This window comes from Aquila chrysaetos, chromosome 1 (genome assembly GCF_900496995.4).
Source record: "Aquila chrysaetos chrysaetos chromosome 1, bAquChr1.4, whole genome shotgun sequence".
In the NCBI taxonomy this organism is placed as follows: Eukaryota; Metazoa; Chordata; class Aves; order Accipitriformes; family Accipitridae; genus Aquila; species Aquila chrysaetos.
In genome coordinates, this window is record NC_044004.1 from 75,679,480 (window position 1) to 75,696,108 (window position 16,629).

Below are 16,629 nucleotides of genomic sequence, written 5' to 3' on the forward strand. Positions count from 1 at the left end.
AATAGAGTTTTATGGAGGCGTTCATCATTGTAACGTTTGTGTCAATCATTTGGTCAAAATTCACTATTAACTAAAATGACAGGCAGGTTGATACTGACAATGTGGTAAATTTTGTTTAAGCAACATAAGGGACTTGAAGGGCATATTTCTCATTATATTTAGAAACAAAATACATTTCCAGTTTAATGTATGACTTGTTTTCCTAGGCTAGACTTAGTGTTAAACTAGTTTGAGTAGTCATTTCTTTTGACACTTCTATCTCATTTGTACACCGCTTCCAAAAAATGCTTCATTGTGGCAGGAAATCTATTTTTAAACCTTCTTGATTTAAAAAAAAAAAGAAAAAAGTACCATGTTGTTACTTGAGCTGAACATCTTGAATTTCCACTAAGGGCTACAGAATTATCCTTGCACGTGCTTGTACTTGTTTCTATCTTTTTATTGAGCTAGATCTACTTTTCCTTGGTTAAGGTTTAAATTTTCTATCCTTCAGTGCTGGACACAGCATGTAAAAGCAGTTTGGCACTCTGCTTCTGATCTTGTTTCGCTTCAACTATCTTAGTTCTAAGCTATTGTCCAACATTTTTTTTTTTTTCTTCCTGCAAAACCAGTTTGATTTTACTATCTTCAGTGTAAAGGTCGAGGAATAGTTAAACCTTATGCTTTGTTTTGAGTCTCTTTGATAATTGTTTTCCCTACAATAAAAGGTTGGGGGGTTTTATTTCCTCGAGGAAATACATGCATTGTTTTGTGGAGTAGTACAAAATATTGATCAAGACCTAGTACTTTGAATACAATGGTCTTCCTGGCTCTGCTTTGGGGTTGGTTTTATTTTTTTAGGACAAAGCTGTGTCGTTTTTCATGCAGTGTAACTCGCTAATTTGGCAACTCAGTACCAAAGTGTTGCTAAGTTCACTTACTAAGTGTGTTTGTGATGAAGTCCTGTGGCCTCAGAGTCAGTCCTTCTTGCAGTCTTGGCTCTCTCCCATTTTAATGTTGCAGACCAAAGCGTAGGCTCTGGGGAAAAACCCTGCCATCACTGTTGTCTGACTGCTCTTTCAGGCACGAATGGAATGATGCAATTGCAGCTGTAGCTTTGGCTATTTTCTCCTTTTCCTACTTGACACTAGTAATAAGGTAACTCTGGCCTTGAAGGCTTCCTTAAATATGGAAACTAAATAAATAATTAAGTATGAATGGTACTGGCAAATCCTTCCCCTGGCTTCTAATTTATAGTTAAAGGTGAATGTTTACTACCAGGTATTTACAGATTGGGTTTCTAAGCCTGCCTTTCGTAGAATGTGTGTGCCAAGGTTGGTTCAAATGCAGGTGAAGGGTTGTTTACTTGAAAACTTAAAAAAACCCCAAACCCAAACAAAAAAACCCAAACAAACCCAAAGCATTCCTTGCCCTTTCTCTTTGGGGAGTGTTGTGGTTTTGGGTATTTTTTTTCCTGTACCAGAAGGCAGCAACTTTAATGTGTTTCAGAGAGGTCTAGTCTGGCACTGCAGCTTTCCTCCAAAATTCACAAATAAATCAAATTCTCTCCATTCAGGTTACAAAGCTTACTTGGGTAGGGGTTTTGGGTTTTTTCTTGTGACGATCATATTTTACTGACCTGTCACATTTTCTAGGTAACTGGGCAAAGTCTCAAGTGTACACGCTGTAAGCATCTGAAAATAAAGCCTTTTGGAGGTGTGAAGTTCCGGTGGCAAGTCTGGATTTGTCACTTCACCACAAGCATTCAATTACTGTTTGTATAAAAACTCCCTTTCTCATTTCACGAGAGTGAAATCACTGTCCTTTACTTTTACACATCTGAAGGCATGATTCAGTGGTTTTTTTAACTAGAAAGAAACAACTAACCAGCTTTGAAGGTACTAACCAAGGCACTACCATGGAAGTGGTAACAAGACATGATTAGATTTCTTTAAAATGGTATAATGTTGCCATTCAAGTTGTACTCCGAAGTTTCTTGTTACTTAGGTCATACAACACTAACACCTTAGACAAGTTAAAAGCTGTAAGTCCATTACGATGTTAGGTTTTGGGGTTGGTCTGTTTGCTGTATTTTCATAGTGGTGTTTGCAACTTACACTTCCACAAAGGGAACTGCATTTCTCCCCCCCCCCCGCAAAAAAAAAAACCCCAAACCTGTCTAGGCTGAGAACAGCAGAGAAGAAAGCTTTTAAGATGACAGGTATAGCCTAGCATAGCTGTGGGATTTGTCAGTAAAAGAACATTGGCTAACGCTTAGTCTCTTCTTCCATCTGGAACCGAGAGTAGTTTGTCACCTCAGCACCGCAGCGATGCCTGAAGCAAAGTCTGCAGGGTAGAGGCTGCTATGAATACAAACTGGTTTCTGTTCATTCTAATGCTTTATCTCCCACAGAAACCCAAATCCCTGTTAAACTCCAGGAGCATCAGTCATGCAGACAGGCTACTGCTGCTCATCATAGGGAAACATGATCGGGTCTCCCTCAGGAACAAAAGCGATCAAGTCTTGCCTTCCTTCCCTTTTTAAAAAGCCTTTAGAATCCAATATTTTCAGCATGACAAAAGAAAAATCTTACTGAGTTTAGGGAGGGTAGTGTTTTGAAATATTTGTACAGTCATTTCTCAACAGAAGAAATGAAGGCAAACCGAAACAAAATTCTTTAATAAGCACATGGGAGAATTTCTAGACAAGGAAAGGTCTAAGACTTGCTAAGTGTTTAGTAATAGACTACTATTAGAACACAACCAGTCTTAAGACAGACAAAAGGAAGGTTGGCTTAAATGGACCTAAAAGGCATCGGAAAGGATGTTGGACACCTACGTGCTTGTTCCAAGACAAATTTATGGCTCTGCCACAGGTATGCCAGTTATTGAAAGGTGATTAACCACTTTAAGCCATGTAGAGAAACAAGCTGCTTAGCCAGCAAAGTCTTTGGGGTTTATTCTGAAATGCAGCAGTTTTGGTCTCAGCTCAGTGTGCAAACAGCAGTAACATAAGTATAATTTTTTTCCACCTGTCTGCAAGGGGAGAGAAGGAAGATTCAAGCCCATGGGAAGTGAAAGGGGGCATTCCTGGGAGGCAGCCAGAGCCATGGATGGTTTTTTGTCTATCTAAATAAAGGGACACTGTCTAAGCAGGTAGCTGTATAGAGGCCAACAGGACAGAGAGCAGGTAAAGTATTCACTCTCTTCACTTTCAGCCATATTTATCATTCACCTGTCTTTTTTTTTTTTTTTTTTTGACAAATACCCAGTCATGCGAAAAAAAGATCAATATTGAACTTGAAGAAAGCTGGCTCACATTCCAAGAACCACTTCAGCCTTTACTGGGCTGGGTTTCCCCAATACCTTAGTGCACCAGAGGCAGCAGAAATTCACATGCAAATCTACAGCTTTACATTCTTTCAAGTTGTTTTTCTTCACACTTTGGGGAAAAAAAAGTTGATATACAACATTATTAGGGTTTTGGTTTTGTTGTTTTTATAAAATTTGTCAAGATATCACAAAATTACACACACTAGAAGCTTAATCTGCACATTTTCCAATGAAAAATTGAAAGGAAATATCTTAAATCTATTACTTGTATATACAATTTAAATCCAAATTTACATTTGCATCATTTTCTTGGATAGCAAAAGGCATGGATCAAACACAGGATTGAGATGTGTCACTTCAGCATATTTGTAGGATATTACTCTAAAATATTGGTATGCGTTCATTTAAATTCACTTAGAACAGGCCACTTCTTACAAAAGGCTCAATTTTGTATTGAAATTGTATTAACTGTTGGGAAGGCCACTGCTAACATATACCCCTTTACAATGCAAACATTTGTAATTTGTTTCATTGAGATTCACAAGACAATGACTGAAGAATTAATGGACTTTTTATAACCTCTGAGATCTGATACAAGTTTAAAAGCCCATACGTGGCTGTGCAGTCAGTTAGGACAGTTAGGACACCTGCAAGGATTAAGGCATTTGTGCTAGACGTAACTTTTTAAAAAAGTTAACTGAAGTCTTCTGCAGTTAGCTAACAAAAAGCTGAAATTTTTCTCACCTACCCTCTCTTGGAAGAGAGAAGTTACCCACTCAGGTCTTTTTGAGTATTTAAAAACAAAATAATGAAGTTGTTAAGAAATTACAGGATATAAACATCCCTGTCTTTCAGCTGCAGAAATGGATTTGCATTTGAATAACTTACGTTCAATGAAATTGTATTTAAACCTGTTTGAAATTAATTAGGCTTAGCTAGCACAATTTAATTTAAGCAGAACTTCATTCAGATATTGCAAAATAAAGCAAAAAATAAAATTTACAATGAATACTTTGTTTCCCTCCAAACTCATTTTTATTACTTGAAATATGCCACTTTTAAAAATTATGCCTCTCCTGTGAGAGTACTTCATAATCATAAGAGAATTCAAATGAAGACACCTCTCAAGCCAAGAATAATTTGAATAGTTTGCTATTTTAACAACCTGCACAAACTGTAGATGCTGTATGTTAATTTAAGACACTATGAAATCAACATTTTCCCCTGTATTTTTCTGTTGCTTGAGTTATTAAGAACCAGTACTGAAGGAAATACCTGCAAAACTATCCCAGTTATGTCCACTCAAACTCCATACTTAATAAAATACTAACTATGGAGACCCTGAAAAAAATAGAAACTATGTCTTTAAATAGAATCCAGAAAAGCAGTTTCATATATAGCTGCACATTCTCGAGAGTGCTTTTGCACAAAACCATACTTTTTAATAGTTTGATTCAAGAGCAAACCAATCACATAAATCCTTCCTTTACATTTAAAATTCTACATATAACGTCCTCTTTTTTGCTTTGGTAAAATACAAATAACGGGCAAGTCGGGGTAAAGAAAGCACAGTAAATAACGTGGGTATGTCATACCTTTTTTTAAGAAATACGAGCTGAAATGTAAGGCATCCCCAAAGTATTTTTTGCATATGCAAGGAATGCAGTTCTTTGTAAACAAAAGCTTGAGGAAAGCAATACTGAAGCCAAAGAATCTTCCCTAGGATCCTTCCGATGATCCCAAAACCAAAAGCAACTCTCCTAGGGTAAGTGTTTTGGAACTAAATCCTGTGAGAAAGAGAATCCAATCCTTTGTCTTCCCATACATTTTTAATCATGTATTAGATTGGCTCGCCTTGAAGATCTCCAAATTAAGAGTGATGTAAAAGTTGATTCTCAAGGGCACAAGCTCGTCTTAAGTCTATTTTTCTGGTATGTCACTTTCTATAGATTTTGTGGCAGCATTATTACGGCCTATGGACACTTGCACAATATTCCCACTGGTAACGTTCCCCTGTGCGTGGGACTGACAGGCAGCCGTGGGTTTAGCGGCAAGAAGCGTTTTAGAAGAATTGGACTGATGTCTGCGATGACCGGAATCCTCACCTGTTGCAGCAACCGGTCTCTTTCTGCCAGATTCTTCGCTAATAGGAGGCTGAAAATAAACATTGGCAACCTGTTAAACGTTTTTCTGTACAGCCAGGTATTTGCCTTTTCATATACTTATAGGATCAAAAAAGACAGAGCATTCCATAATTAGGCCCTTAGTTAGGCCTAGTAATCTTAGTTACAACTCACTGATGATATTCTAAAGCTTTCCTGGCCATTTAGCTAGAAGTGCAAGTACATGACGTATTAAGGACTTGGAACAGTCTTACAGCATTATTTAATTGTCACTGCCCAAATGTTTGCCACAACTCCTACAAAATGGAGGATTATAGAGGACGATGGTAACGTAGCGCACCATAACCCAGTTATGAAAAGCACGGCAGCACTATACTCTGGACTCACACAGTTTAGGAATTCAGCATTCGACAGGAAGGATACGTTGAATTTGGCACATAAAGTCTCAGCAAGGACAATGCCTGTCACAGTTCATTAAGAAATGCCAGTCGGCCATTAACTCATTTGCCAAATTCTTAAACAGTATAGAAGTCATCAGTCTTACGAGTGACAAATACACTATTTTTTGCTATTTATTTCATTACACAATGGAAATGGATCACCACCTTTTACATGTTAGCTACCACATCTCAGCACCATACTTTGGTTCAAAAAAGAATGTGTAGCATAAAACTGCATTTTTCATTTGAATTTAATTTTTTTTAATCATGCTTTTTCTAGTCATTGACATGATTTGTAAAGCTGCCTTTTTGTGAAATGAAGTACTGTTCTCAGTTTACCTTGCAGGAAAAATACTCGTACACCAAATATCTATTTAAAATAGGTATTAAAACTCACATCCACTCTGAAGTCCTCCAGTCTCTTAAATTTACTAAGGTATTCTTGCAGTTTGGGGTCAATGGTTGGAGTCTTGTGCTGAGAGTATTTTAGATAAGCCCAAAATTTTTCCAGTCCATATAGCTGACCTAATAATGGAAAAAGAGAATTTTACCAATTTACAAAGGTCAGATTTAATTAAAAACTTAAATTATTCACTGGTAACTACACAGTTAAGAGAACTGCAAGATAAAAGGAACATGAACAAAAGCTGCTCTTGGGTTAGTTAACAAGTCGGTGCCAAGGAACTGGGATTATCTCCCAACTAAAGTTACCCCGGTGTGAGCAGGGACTGGCCTATGATAATTACCAGCTTCATAGTCTCTCTTTGTTTCTTCTTGGAAATCCTTGAATATTTCTTGCCTGAATTTCTTTTCTAGGCCATAGCTGTAAAATCGAAACAAGCATTCCAATCCATACCTGTAACAGAACAAAGAGGTATAAAAATCTTATACATACACTCCTCATTCCTCAGAAGGATGCAAGCTTTCAGTCTCTCCTTGCATCTAAATAAATGGCAGTCTCATTTTACCCTTCTTCTAAAAAAACACTTCCTTTTTGCATCAGTTTTTATCGATGTGTTGTTCTGAAACATCTTCGCAAATAATCAACACTGACTTAGGAAAATCAGGTTTGTCCCACAGCTTCAACTTACTAACTACAGACACCACACACACGTACAAAATGAAGACAAATGCCTTCACCTTTTCAGTATGTTTGTATACACAAACAGTTTCAACATAAAACCAACCATAGTGGGTCGGACCAAAAGTCAGCCGAACCCACCACCAGTGCAAAACCCTACGTGTAGGGCAGGACTCGGTGTCCTTTCAGCTCCCGCGCACCCCAGCGCCAGGGTTTCTGGCTCTGTGTTTAAGTGACACTCTGGCTTTGGCTGCCACACCGTCACCAGAGCTGCCTTGGGCCTCTAGATAGCTGGGACCTCCTCCTGTCCCGCATCTACCTGCTGCCACCTTAGTCCCTTTAAGAGCCTTCTGAAGTTTCTCCTGGTAAATGTATCCTTGGATAATCAGAGCATCAAAAAAGCTCAGAGCAGAGACACAAGGTATTATTAAAGCCACCTTTGCACCCTATGAACTATCGCTCCGCCGTCTCAGACACCACCTCAGAACTTCAGGATTTCCATAGCCAGTACTTCCTCATTTGGCATTCAAAACATCAGGCTGCCTTGTCTCTTTGGCTAAGAGAAATAGAGGTAGGGGGAACTGGGTGAAAGGAAGGGAATAATATCAAAGAGCTAAAGGGGCAGTGGTAATTTCCTTTGCGGTCATTTTTCTGGTACTTCTGAGAGGCAAGAAGCAGTCTGAACAAGTTGAATGAGGTTAAGGATGTCTTCACCTAAGGAAGGAAGAATCTTACGGGTGTTAGTAAGTATAGAGCTGCCTTGTCATGGTCAACAAGTTTCAGGATTTTGTAGAATTCAGGACCGATTACAAATCAGGAAATGCTGCACCTTTAGCTATACATCTGCAAAGCACAAATATATGCAAACAGATTTTTGGTATTAAAATAACTTAGACTGCTATTTTAAAGATTTACAAAGAGTCAAAGCCAGTACTAAAAATGTTCACTGCAGATATATGTGAACGTCACAGTCGTTAAAACGAATGGTAAGACCTCAACAGTTTTTAACTTCCAGGAAAAAGTGAATACCTGTAGTGTTCTTTTGCATCCTCTAGAGCAAGTTGTTTGAATTCTTCATACATTTTCTTGTTAAAGTGATCTCTCAGAAAAAAGGACCAGAAACGAAAAAGTGTGTTCATTTCTTGGGACTGGCCAATTCCCAACCGTTTCCTCTCTGGAAGGGGGAAAAAAAAAAAAAAAAAAAAAAAAAAAAAAAAAGCTCTTTTTCATTTTTCAGCAGCATATTTTCAAGTGTTTTTCCATTAGTAATACATACACACAAGGTCTTCCAGTAACTAAAGTTTAAATTTGAGGGTAATTTTTTTGTCAGGGAATGTAAAGTTAAATGGAAAGCAGAGTTCATAAAATAGAAGCATCAAATAAATTTTGCTTTCCTTTCCCAAGAAAAATTAAGGATGAGGAACAATGTGGAGAAAACTGGTATCAGATGACACGTGGTAACTTCTACCTAAAATTTTAGGAAGCGCATTGAACGACTTACCCATTAGACACCTTCGACGGTATTTGTGGTACACCTGCTGAGTAAAGCCATTTTCCTTTAACAGTTCATGAGAAGGATGCTGAAATTTTGGAAGAGAATTTGGGGTACACCCGTAACTTCCCATTAGTGGAGCTCCTTCTGAAGGCGAAGCATTGGAACTGCTGAAGAAAAAAAAAAAAACCACATATTTCTGTCCTATAAACAGTGCTCTTCTACAGAATCAGTTTTCAACCGTTCTGATCTACACAAGAGCTGTCAGAATAGTACAGTCACCTGATGACCACTACAATGCATGCCTGGGGTCCCAGTCATCTGTTTTCAGGTGCACCTCAAGAAAATCAGACTCTCTGCTAATATGTCAAGAAACAGGCAGTTTTGGATGATTAAACATTACCGTAATGCGTGATTTTAAATGACCACTTAAAGGCAAAAATCACTGAAGTTAACATCAGTACTTCAACTAGTATTACCGCCAATATATCATGGATCAACAAACGACATTGTGAACATAGTCAGTTAGCTAGCTTACTTCTGAATAGCCTTGTATTCTATGTTTTTGTCTTTCTTGGTTGCTCTTTTCTTGCTTCCACTGTATTTATAAAGTTGTCTTTTATTGCAGCCTATTTCTCCATTAGCAGTGAGAACTAATGATATTGCAAACAAATTTTCTATGAAAAAAAAAGAAAAATTTACCTCACAGAGGAAGTTCTTGGCCTGTGGTCTCTGGAATCCATCACCCAACCAACGTGGCATTCTAAGGGAGGATTTGTACTGTGTCGTGTTTTTCTTTTTCTGGGAGTCTAAAAAAGTAAATGAAGGATTTATTTCCATAATTTGATTTCAATCATTTCCTCCCTCTTAAAACAAAATTCTAAAAATTTTATATTCTATCTAACACATTATAAAGTCACAACACTCCAGTTTCGTAACCTAAAGACTGGTCTTATGTAACAAATTAAAAATCTTTAGACATTACACTTTTTCAGCAAGGACTTTTAAGAAATGTTACAAAGAAAACTCAGAAACCATTTTGTAGAAATAAAAAAGAATTAATATGGTAAATATTTTGAAGATAAACAAAGTACAAGCGTTTCATTTTTTGCCTTTTCATTCTTGTTAAATCGTATGCACAGACATGAGTTTTATAGGCTTTTCCTGTTTTTAAAAAAAATATTACATCTTTCCATTTACCTTTACGTCAATGGATCGTGCCTCTTTAACGACAGGGTAGAACCTGGGTGTTTTGTTGGGATCCTGTAGCCTCGGGGTGCGAGGTGTTCGTGGGGTGAAGCCAGGGTGAACGCAGGGGGAATCTGGAACTGCTGTTGGCAGCGATCGAGCTATTGCTGCTGTCGGAGGTACTTCAGTACTTAACAAATTACAAGCCAGCTCCTCTGCTAAACCTGTAGGCAGGAAGGAGAAAACATTCATTTTCAAAAGAGACTTAGGATTTCAAAGCCTAAGCTCCCCTAGTGTCTAGTATCTTAAAGGCCTGTTTAATTTCAAGTGAACCACATCATTCCCAAAGGATAACCAAATTAACAAAAGCACTTGGTGTAGGAGTACAAACTGCTCAAAACTATGAAACAATGTTTCAAGCATGTCTTTGCCAGAAAATTTAAACCCACTTCTTTCTTACCTGCTTGTTCTTGTCTATCTACACTAGCAAAGTAATGGAAAAAACATTGGTGAAAGCATAACCACGTTCTTGCTTTTTGGTGAGGTGGTGGGTTTAGTGAGGTGGTTTTCTTCAACTACTGTAAAGATGCTATTAGCATGTATCCCAGTGAATGTTAATAATACTACTGTAATCAGAAACACCTCAAAAGATAAGATTTGGACATTGTGACTGCTCAGAAAGGTTATGATACAAGTAGAAAATTCTTCTAATCTCACTTCATTCTATCCCTATTTCCCGTAAAAATACTGGTTTCTAGAAAATGTTTCACATCACTAGCTATTACTTTACACATTGTAAATGACAAGTTACACAAAAAGCACCTGGTGTTGGTATATGGTGACACGAAAATGGAACACTGTCTTTTGATGCTCTTATGTATCCTGAAAAGTGCTAGTACCAGCTTCTTCTAATTCAATGGAAACCACGTTCCTGATGAACAGTTGGCAATTTGAAAAAGAAAAAGCCCTTTAGACTGCTGACCAAACCAAAATTAAAATATTACACAGGCAGAAAGAGTTAAAACACCTACAGAATTGTTCTTTATTACAGAAATTCTAAAACCAAATATGTATTACTTAACTTTCTGTAACCCTGGAGGTCCTGGAGGAACTTCTTGGGCTGGATCAGCAATTGGTTCTGGTGCAAGATTATCAAATTCTTCCTTGCTAATGAGATTTAGCTTCTTAAAGTTCTCAATCTCTTGCTGAATTAGAGAAAGCAAATTGTAAATGCAAAAAGCATGATAATGTATATCACCCTGAGAAACAGGTAAATTTCATAAAAGAGAAAATAAGCAAGCCAGAATTGACACACAACTACCCATACACAGCCAGTACAGATTTCTTTTAAGGAAGATGGAAGGAGTTTCTAGCACACGTTGTAAAAAAGTTGCCGTGAACACTGTATATAACCTAATGCAGCTCCCACTGCACTAGCTAAAAGAGACAGTTATGCCAACAAATGGACCAATGGAGGCAAGCAAGGCCATCTACACGCAAATTTTCATAGACAAATAAGAAATAGAAATGACCAAGATCCTGCCCCTTGCCCAGCCCAAAGCCATCCTTCTTCTGCAGTAAGCATGCCAAGGAAGGTCCTAGCAATTTGGGGGAGCAGAAGAGGCTGTGCTCCCTTCCTCAGGCTACACCTAAAGAAAAGCCAGTATTTGTAAATAAAGTGTTCAGCTTTTTTGTTTTGGGGTGGTTTTTTTTGTTTGTTTGGGGTTTGTGGTTTTGGTTTTTTGGTTTTTTTTTGAATCAGTAGCATAAACTGCAGAAGGACAGGATTTCCCAAAATGTGTGGCAGCATCTCAAATTACTCATGCCCCTACTCAACTGAAGGTGGGGTGGGACATGTGTGTGTGTGCACGCTGTGTGTGAAAAATCTTGGTTAAATCATTGTCAGGAACGTAACAACAACAACAAAGAAAATATTTAAATGGTTTCTCTTGCTGTGTGCTATTTCTTACTGTCCTCTTGCAGTTTGCTGGTTTTCTCGGTCCATTTCCTTTGTAATAAAAGCTCCATATTCCGAATTCTACCTTTATTTCTTGTTCTTATTCTCAGCATACGTTTCTATTTTTGTCAGCTCTTTTTTGTACCCACATTTTGTCCTTTAAGCTACTTTCCCCCTTTCCGCCCACCCCACAGCCCGCCTTTGTCCTTACACACAGATAAAGCTCCTTCCCCTCACCACTTAGTGTTTAGGTAACTTCGTATTTCTGTACACATAATATCTGCTAGTGATACAGCGGGATTGCCTACAGACATGCCACTCGCCAGGCTTGCTCGCACAAAAGAAAGGGTTTCTTAAACCAATAGCAGCAAGTGACAGGACTGCAGCATGCCATGTCGGCCTCTGCCTATACAGTCCTGGAGTTCAACTGATCTGCAATTTTACAGCTTATTATATTTTAAAAACTAGTAATTTAAAAAAAAAAAAAAAATTAAAAGATCACAAAGCTGACAATCTCCTTGTAAAGTTTTGAAAGCCTCAAAGACAGGCCCACGTACAGGCTAGGAAATAAAAGGGTTTCTATAATAAAATAAGGCATGCAATCCAAAGTTTCATTTGCTCACAGTGCTATCATTCTAACAAGCTGCAAGGCAAACAGAACCTTAATATAAAACTACTTTAAAATTACTGTATTACCTTCCCCTCTTACTATCTCATCTCAGAAATGTGCCCCCTTCCCCTCTGGTAGGGGTTTGCAAATGTTTTGAAACAAGTTATTCATAGAACAAGAAAACACTGGAAAAGCTGAACCATCTCCAAAACATTTAAAATAGTTCTAAAAAATATTCATTCAATGTTTTTGGTCAAATCTGTGACAAGAAAAACTTGCTGGTTTTGCTTTCAACTGTTTACAACATTATCAAAATAAAGATAATTCAGCAGACCTGTAAATCCAACTACTGTCACTTTTCTTTCAAAAAAGCGTAGCATTTTACAATTACATAGCAGATGGCTGAAATTAATTTTGGAACTGTTTGGACAGGCATGGTTTTCAGGTCAAAAATGAAGAGAGTTACCTTCATCATAGTGTCATTTTCACTCTGCTCCATCCACAAATCCTGTTCATAATAGTATAAGCCATCATTAATAACTTTGGCAAGTTCTGATGTAATTTTTGCACGGCATACGTGGTTGCCAGTACGATCTCCACTAAGATGTTTTCTCATATACGGTGGTGTCTGTGTTACAATCAAAATCTTGTTTACGTCCTGATCATCAATTTCATAATCGGAATCGCTGTCTGACCAATCAGTAAATTTATTCTTCCGACCTTGAATTTGTTCCATCTCTTCATCAAACAAAAAATCAAGTTCTTCTTGTTCTTGTTCCTCTGGAGGCGGGGGTGGCTGTTGTGGATCTGATGTTTGATCAGGTATAGGAACGCTTTCCTAAGTTGGAAAAGGTGATGCATTTTATATTTGAATGGGATAGTGATTATCCAAATGGGAGACAAATAGAACACGATAGAACACTTTAAATAAAGAAATGTATGGGAATTAGAAACAATACAGCCACTTTCAGATGCTTATTAAGTAAATTACTGTTCTAAATAATTCTGCCATAACCTTTTAGAACAATTCTCAATGCACATTACAATATATTTTTCAATAATCAACAGGTACAACTGTCCCTCAGCAGAAAAAAAAAAAAAAACCCCAAACAACAAACCAGCAGTATTTCCATTTTAGTGAGCTTTGGATCAGGATTTTAAATGCACTTAGTTATTCTAAGTCTGGTAGAGTGAGAAGTACGCACATTAACTATATCGCATTATCAAGCATCACATATGTTAACACATAAAAAATCTTGGTTTAAAGTATAATCTGAAGGTTGGCAGGTTTTGCATTTGTTTATTTAAACATAACTTAAAGGTTTTCGATCTTACCTTTAGTTTGACCGTGGATGCACGATGCCTCTTCTTCACTTCTATCCAAGGTTCAGAGTCCAAATCAGGCAAACTTGTAGACAATCCTTTAGACATTGTCTGAAAATTATTCATTTCAGTGTTTTCCTTTGGACTGAGTGGGCTTCCCATTCTTGGAGAACTTGGTGCAGACTCTAGTAGTGGAAAACAGTAGTTCAGTTCCTGTTGTGGGTTGTTTTGGTTTGTTGTTGGTTTTGTTTTGTTTTTTAAATTGTTTCGCTAGTCTTTCTTCTAACCACAGCTACCATTTTTCCACCTCTCTGGTTAAATATAACACTGAGCAGCAGAATTTCTTTTCATTTTTAGGAGATGGCTTTTCACAGTTCACTCAACATTCTAGGAAAAGTTCAATTCTAGCAACTTATTTACGTGGAAAGTTTCTAACAGTCTGAGAGAAATTGTGTGCTATTCAGAAAACAAAGGCAGCATCATTAAGGACATGTTTTCTCCACACCATCCTCTAGCTCTATGGACGGGTGCCTAACTCAGTCTTCATTCTTCCCATTTAATTCCAGCCAACATTTTAGTAAAAGATTTCCTTGCCAAGGGTTGTCAGCAAATAAAGCCATCTCCCTATTAATAATGTGAATGAGATCACCATCCAAAACCAGGATGCACCAAATAAAGAGTTAACTTTTAGCTGCTACCAAAATGAAGCAGATTTTATGACTAATTGAAGATTGCTATTACTACTTCTACTACTAGTACTAAAGGACTGTAGTCCATCATACTGTATTCTGGATAATGGTCATGGCACTTAACACATAAGCAACATTTTTATCTACTTCACATCAGCCATGCCAGCCATGTGACTTGGCAACTGCAAGGCTGACGGGCATACCAGCTGAATAAACTGTTACTGAATGTACAACTTCTGTTATGAAATCAGTATCAAGAGGCAAACTTCCTAAGCTAGATAGACAGTCCTAAACTTATGTTTCTATAAAATAAATCCTTTACCAGTATGTGAGCCAAAAATTTGGCCTGGTATGAATTCTGGACAATTGATGAGCTGAGAAAAATCAGTCGGTGGCAGACTGCAAGGAGGAGGACCTGGAATTGGCCACTTTTCTGGATCAACCCTTTTTCTTATCCGCTGATCCACAGTTTCAACTTCTGTACTGTCCTTTAGGGCCTGTGTGACAAGCATATTATAACTTTAAAAACTTTACGTATCCAGCACCATCCAAAAAAAAAAAAAAAAAAAAAAAAAAAAAAGAGAAAAAAGAAAAAAAAACCCAAACACAAACTTTGCCATTTATAGCCTCTTTATAAAATCCTTGTCATTGCAAACAGAAATATTCCTTAACTTCATAGCACTGACTTTAAATGGTAGTAGAAAATCAAAGCAGCAACTTTCTACACACATAACTTCTGAATTATTTTACCTCCAAAATGAGTGCAGCATTTGTAGTGAGAGCTTGCATCCGACGGAAGCTAGCAATCAATGAAACAGGCAGAAATCCTTGTTGGTCCATCTTTCTCCTCAGAAAGAAGTCTCTTTCCAAATTTTCTGTGCTGAAATAATACTCACTGCAGAAAAACATACAAATATGAGCCTATTATAGGTTAAAGAAAATCCTAAAATAGCAACTTAGAGATTCCTTGTTAAAGTCTTCCATTAAAAACAGAGCATACTTTGGCATCAACAAAATTGTTCTTTCAACAGGTGTATCATTATAAGCAAGACTTACAGAACAGCATGCATACTCAACACGTTAAGAAAGACTTATGATCCAGTACAGTACATAGGGGTATAAATCAAAGCCTTGTTCCATTTGTGCATATGAACTGCATAAGGAAAAACTATGCTTGATTTTTCTTTCACCCATCCCCTCCCTTATTACTTACATGAACAGAAGGAAACAACATTCTCTTAGCCTCCATATAGATGAAGGACAACTACTGCTTACAGTCAGGGTATAAGTTATTTCCCACACAGCAGTATCAGTGCACCTTCATCCTGAACTGTATCTTTTCTTTTGCCAGTTTCCAGTACATTAGAAGGTTTAAGTATCCTATCTGAGTGTTGAGGCACATACATGTACTCTGAATCATTACTTCAAGCATGCTTGTGGGAAGATGAGAAAACAAAAATAGTAATGTTGTATTTGTCATGAAACTGTACCAAAAGGCACAACAGTTTGCGGAGAAAGGTAAAGTCTAGAAGAAGAGATGATGTTTAGTGGATAAAGAGAAGAGGGACAAGGACCATTTCAGCAATCTGACAATACCACAGAACAAGAGAGATGAGGGACAAAGAAATAGTAGAAAGACAAATCTTCTTAAACAATGAAGCTGCTCTGTGAAATGATCAGGGTGTCAAGATGTTTTATACTTCGCGAAGAGAAAAAGTAAGGAATTCATGATCTGTCACACAAAGCAAGGGAGCGAGAAAACATCCTATGAAAAAGTGGAAAAAAAACAATTTAATCATGACGACTAAAATCTAGGCCTTTCACAGAGTTTACACATCGTACCATGATTTTGCATATTACATCCAAGGAATACTACTCCTTATCAGGTTCAGGAAAATGTAGATAGTGAAATATTTAATGGAGAGCAATTAAAATTCTATGACACAAAAATAGAGATAGTGCAAAAATAAAACAAGAGAGCATTAAAACGCTGAGGGGAAAAAAAAACCACCAAAAACCGCACATGCAAATGTAAATAAAGTTAATTCTAATTTCAACAAAGTATAAAATGCTAAGTGTCTCCACTGAAGTTGGGATCAAGGCCAAAGTTACCAAGAGGAGAGGACTCTGATGCCATCATTGACCCAACGAGAAGCTTGATACCATTTCTTTCTCTAATTTTTTGGCAGCTGAAGAAATTCAAAGCAAAAGCTCTCTATATGAAACACTCAGCTCCAAGACAGAATGAATATAAAGTCTCAAAGTTGGACAGTAAGACATACGACAAATGAAAACACTGCCATTAAATCAGAGCAGAGAAGAGAATAAGGCTTTCGGAGAATTAAGCTCTCGCTCAGAGCTACGTAAACTGATCAGTGAAGCAACTGTGCACAAAGAGAAGGTTTCTTTCAAGA

At 37.4% G+C, this 16,629-nt stretch overlaps 1 protein-coding gene across 14 annotated transcripts in view; it reads right to left on the reverse strand.

The window, feature by feature from the left end:
* Window positions 1–2,632: 2,632 nt before the first annotated feature.
* The window catches only part of LARP1B (La ribonucleoprotein 1B), a 34,367-nt gene continuing 20,370 nt past the window's right edge, over window positions 2,633–16,629 (reverse strand). For 9 of the 14 annotated variants that reach the window (XM_041122609.1, XM_041122599.1, XM_030026651.2 and 6 more), the window contains 12 exons: window positions 14,966–15,110; window positions 14,538–14,712; window positions 13,539–13,711; window positions 12,670–13,041; window positions 10,718–10,841; window positions 9,649–9,860; window positions 9,151–9,257; window positions 8,458–8,618; window positions 7,986–8,130; window positions 6,622–6,731; window positions 6,273–6,400; window positions 2,633–5,466 (listed from right to left, as the gene is read on the reverse strand). In XM_041122609.1, coding sequence (XP_040978543.1) covers window positions 5,233–5,466; window positions 6,273–6,400; window positions 6,622–6,731; window positions 7,986–8,130; window positions 8,458–8,618; window positions 9,151–9,257; window positions 9,649–9,860; window positions 10,718–10,841; window positions 12,670–13,041; window positions 13,539–13,711; window positions 14,538–14,712; window positions 14,966–15,110 — 2,086 coding nt within the window. In that variant the 3' untranslated portion in view covers window positions 2,633–5,232. Of the gene's footprint in view, window positions 5,467–6,272; window positions 6,401–6,621; window positions 6,732–7,985; window positions 8,131–8,457; window positions 8,619–9,150; window positions 9,258–9,648; window positions 9,861–10,717; window positions 10,842–12,669; window positions 13,042–13,538; window positions 13,740–14,537; window positions 14,713–14,965; window positions 15,111–15,428; window positions 15,649–16,629 lie in introns of those variants that run through there. The other 5 variants (XM_041122582.1, XM_041122621.1, XM_041122613.1 and 2 more) reach the window with 4 other exon arrangements.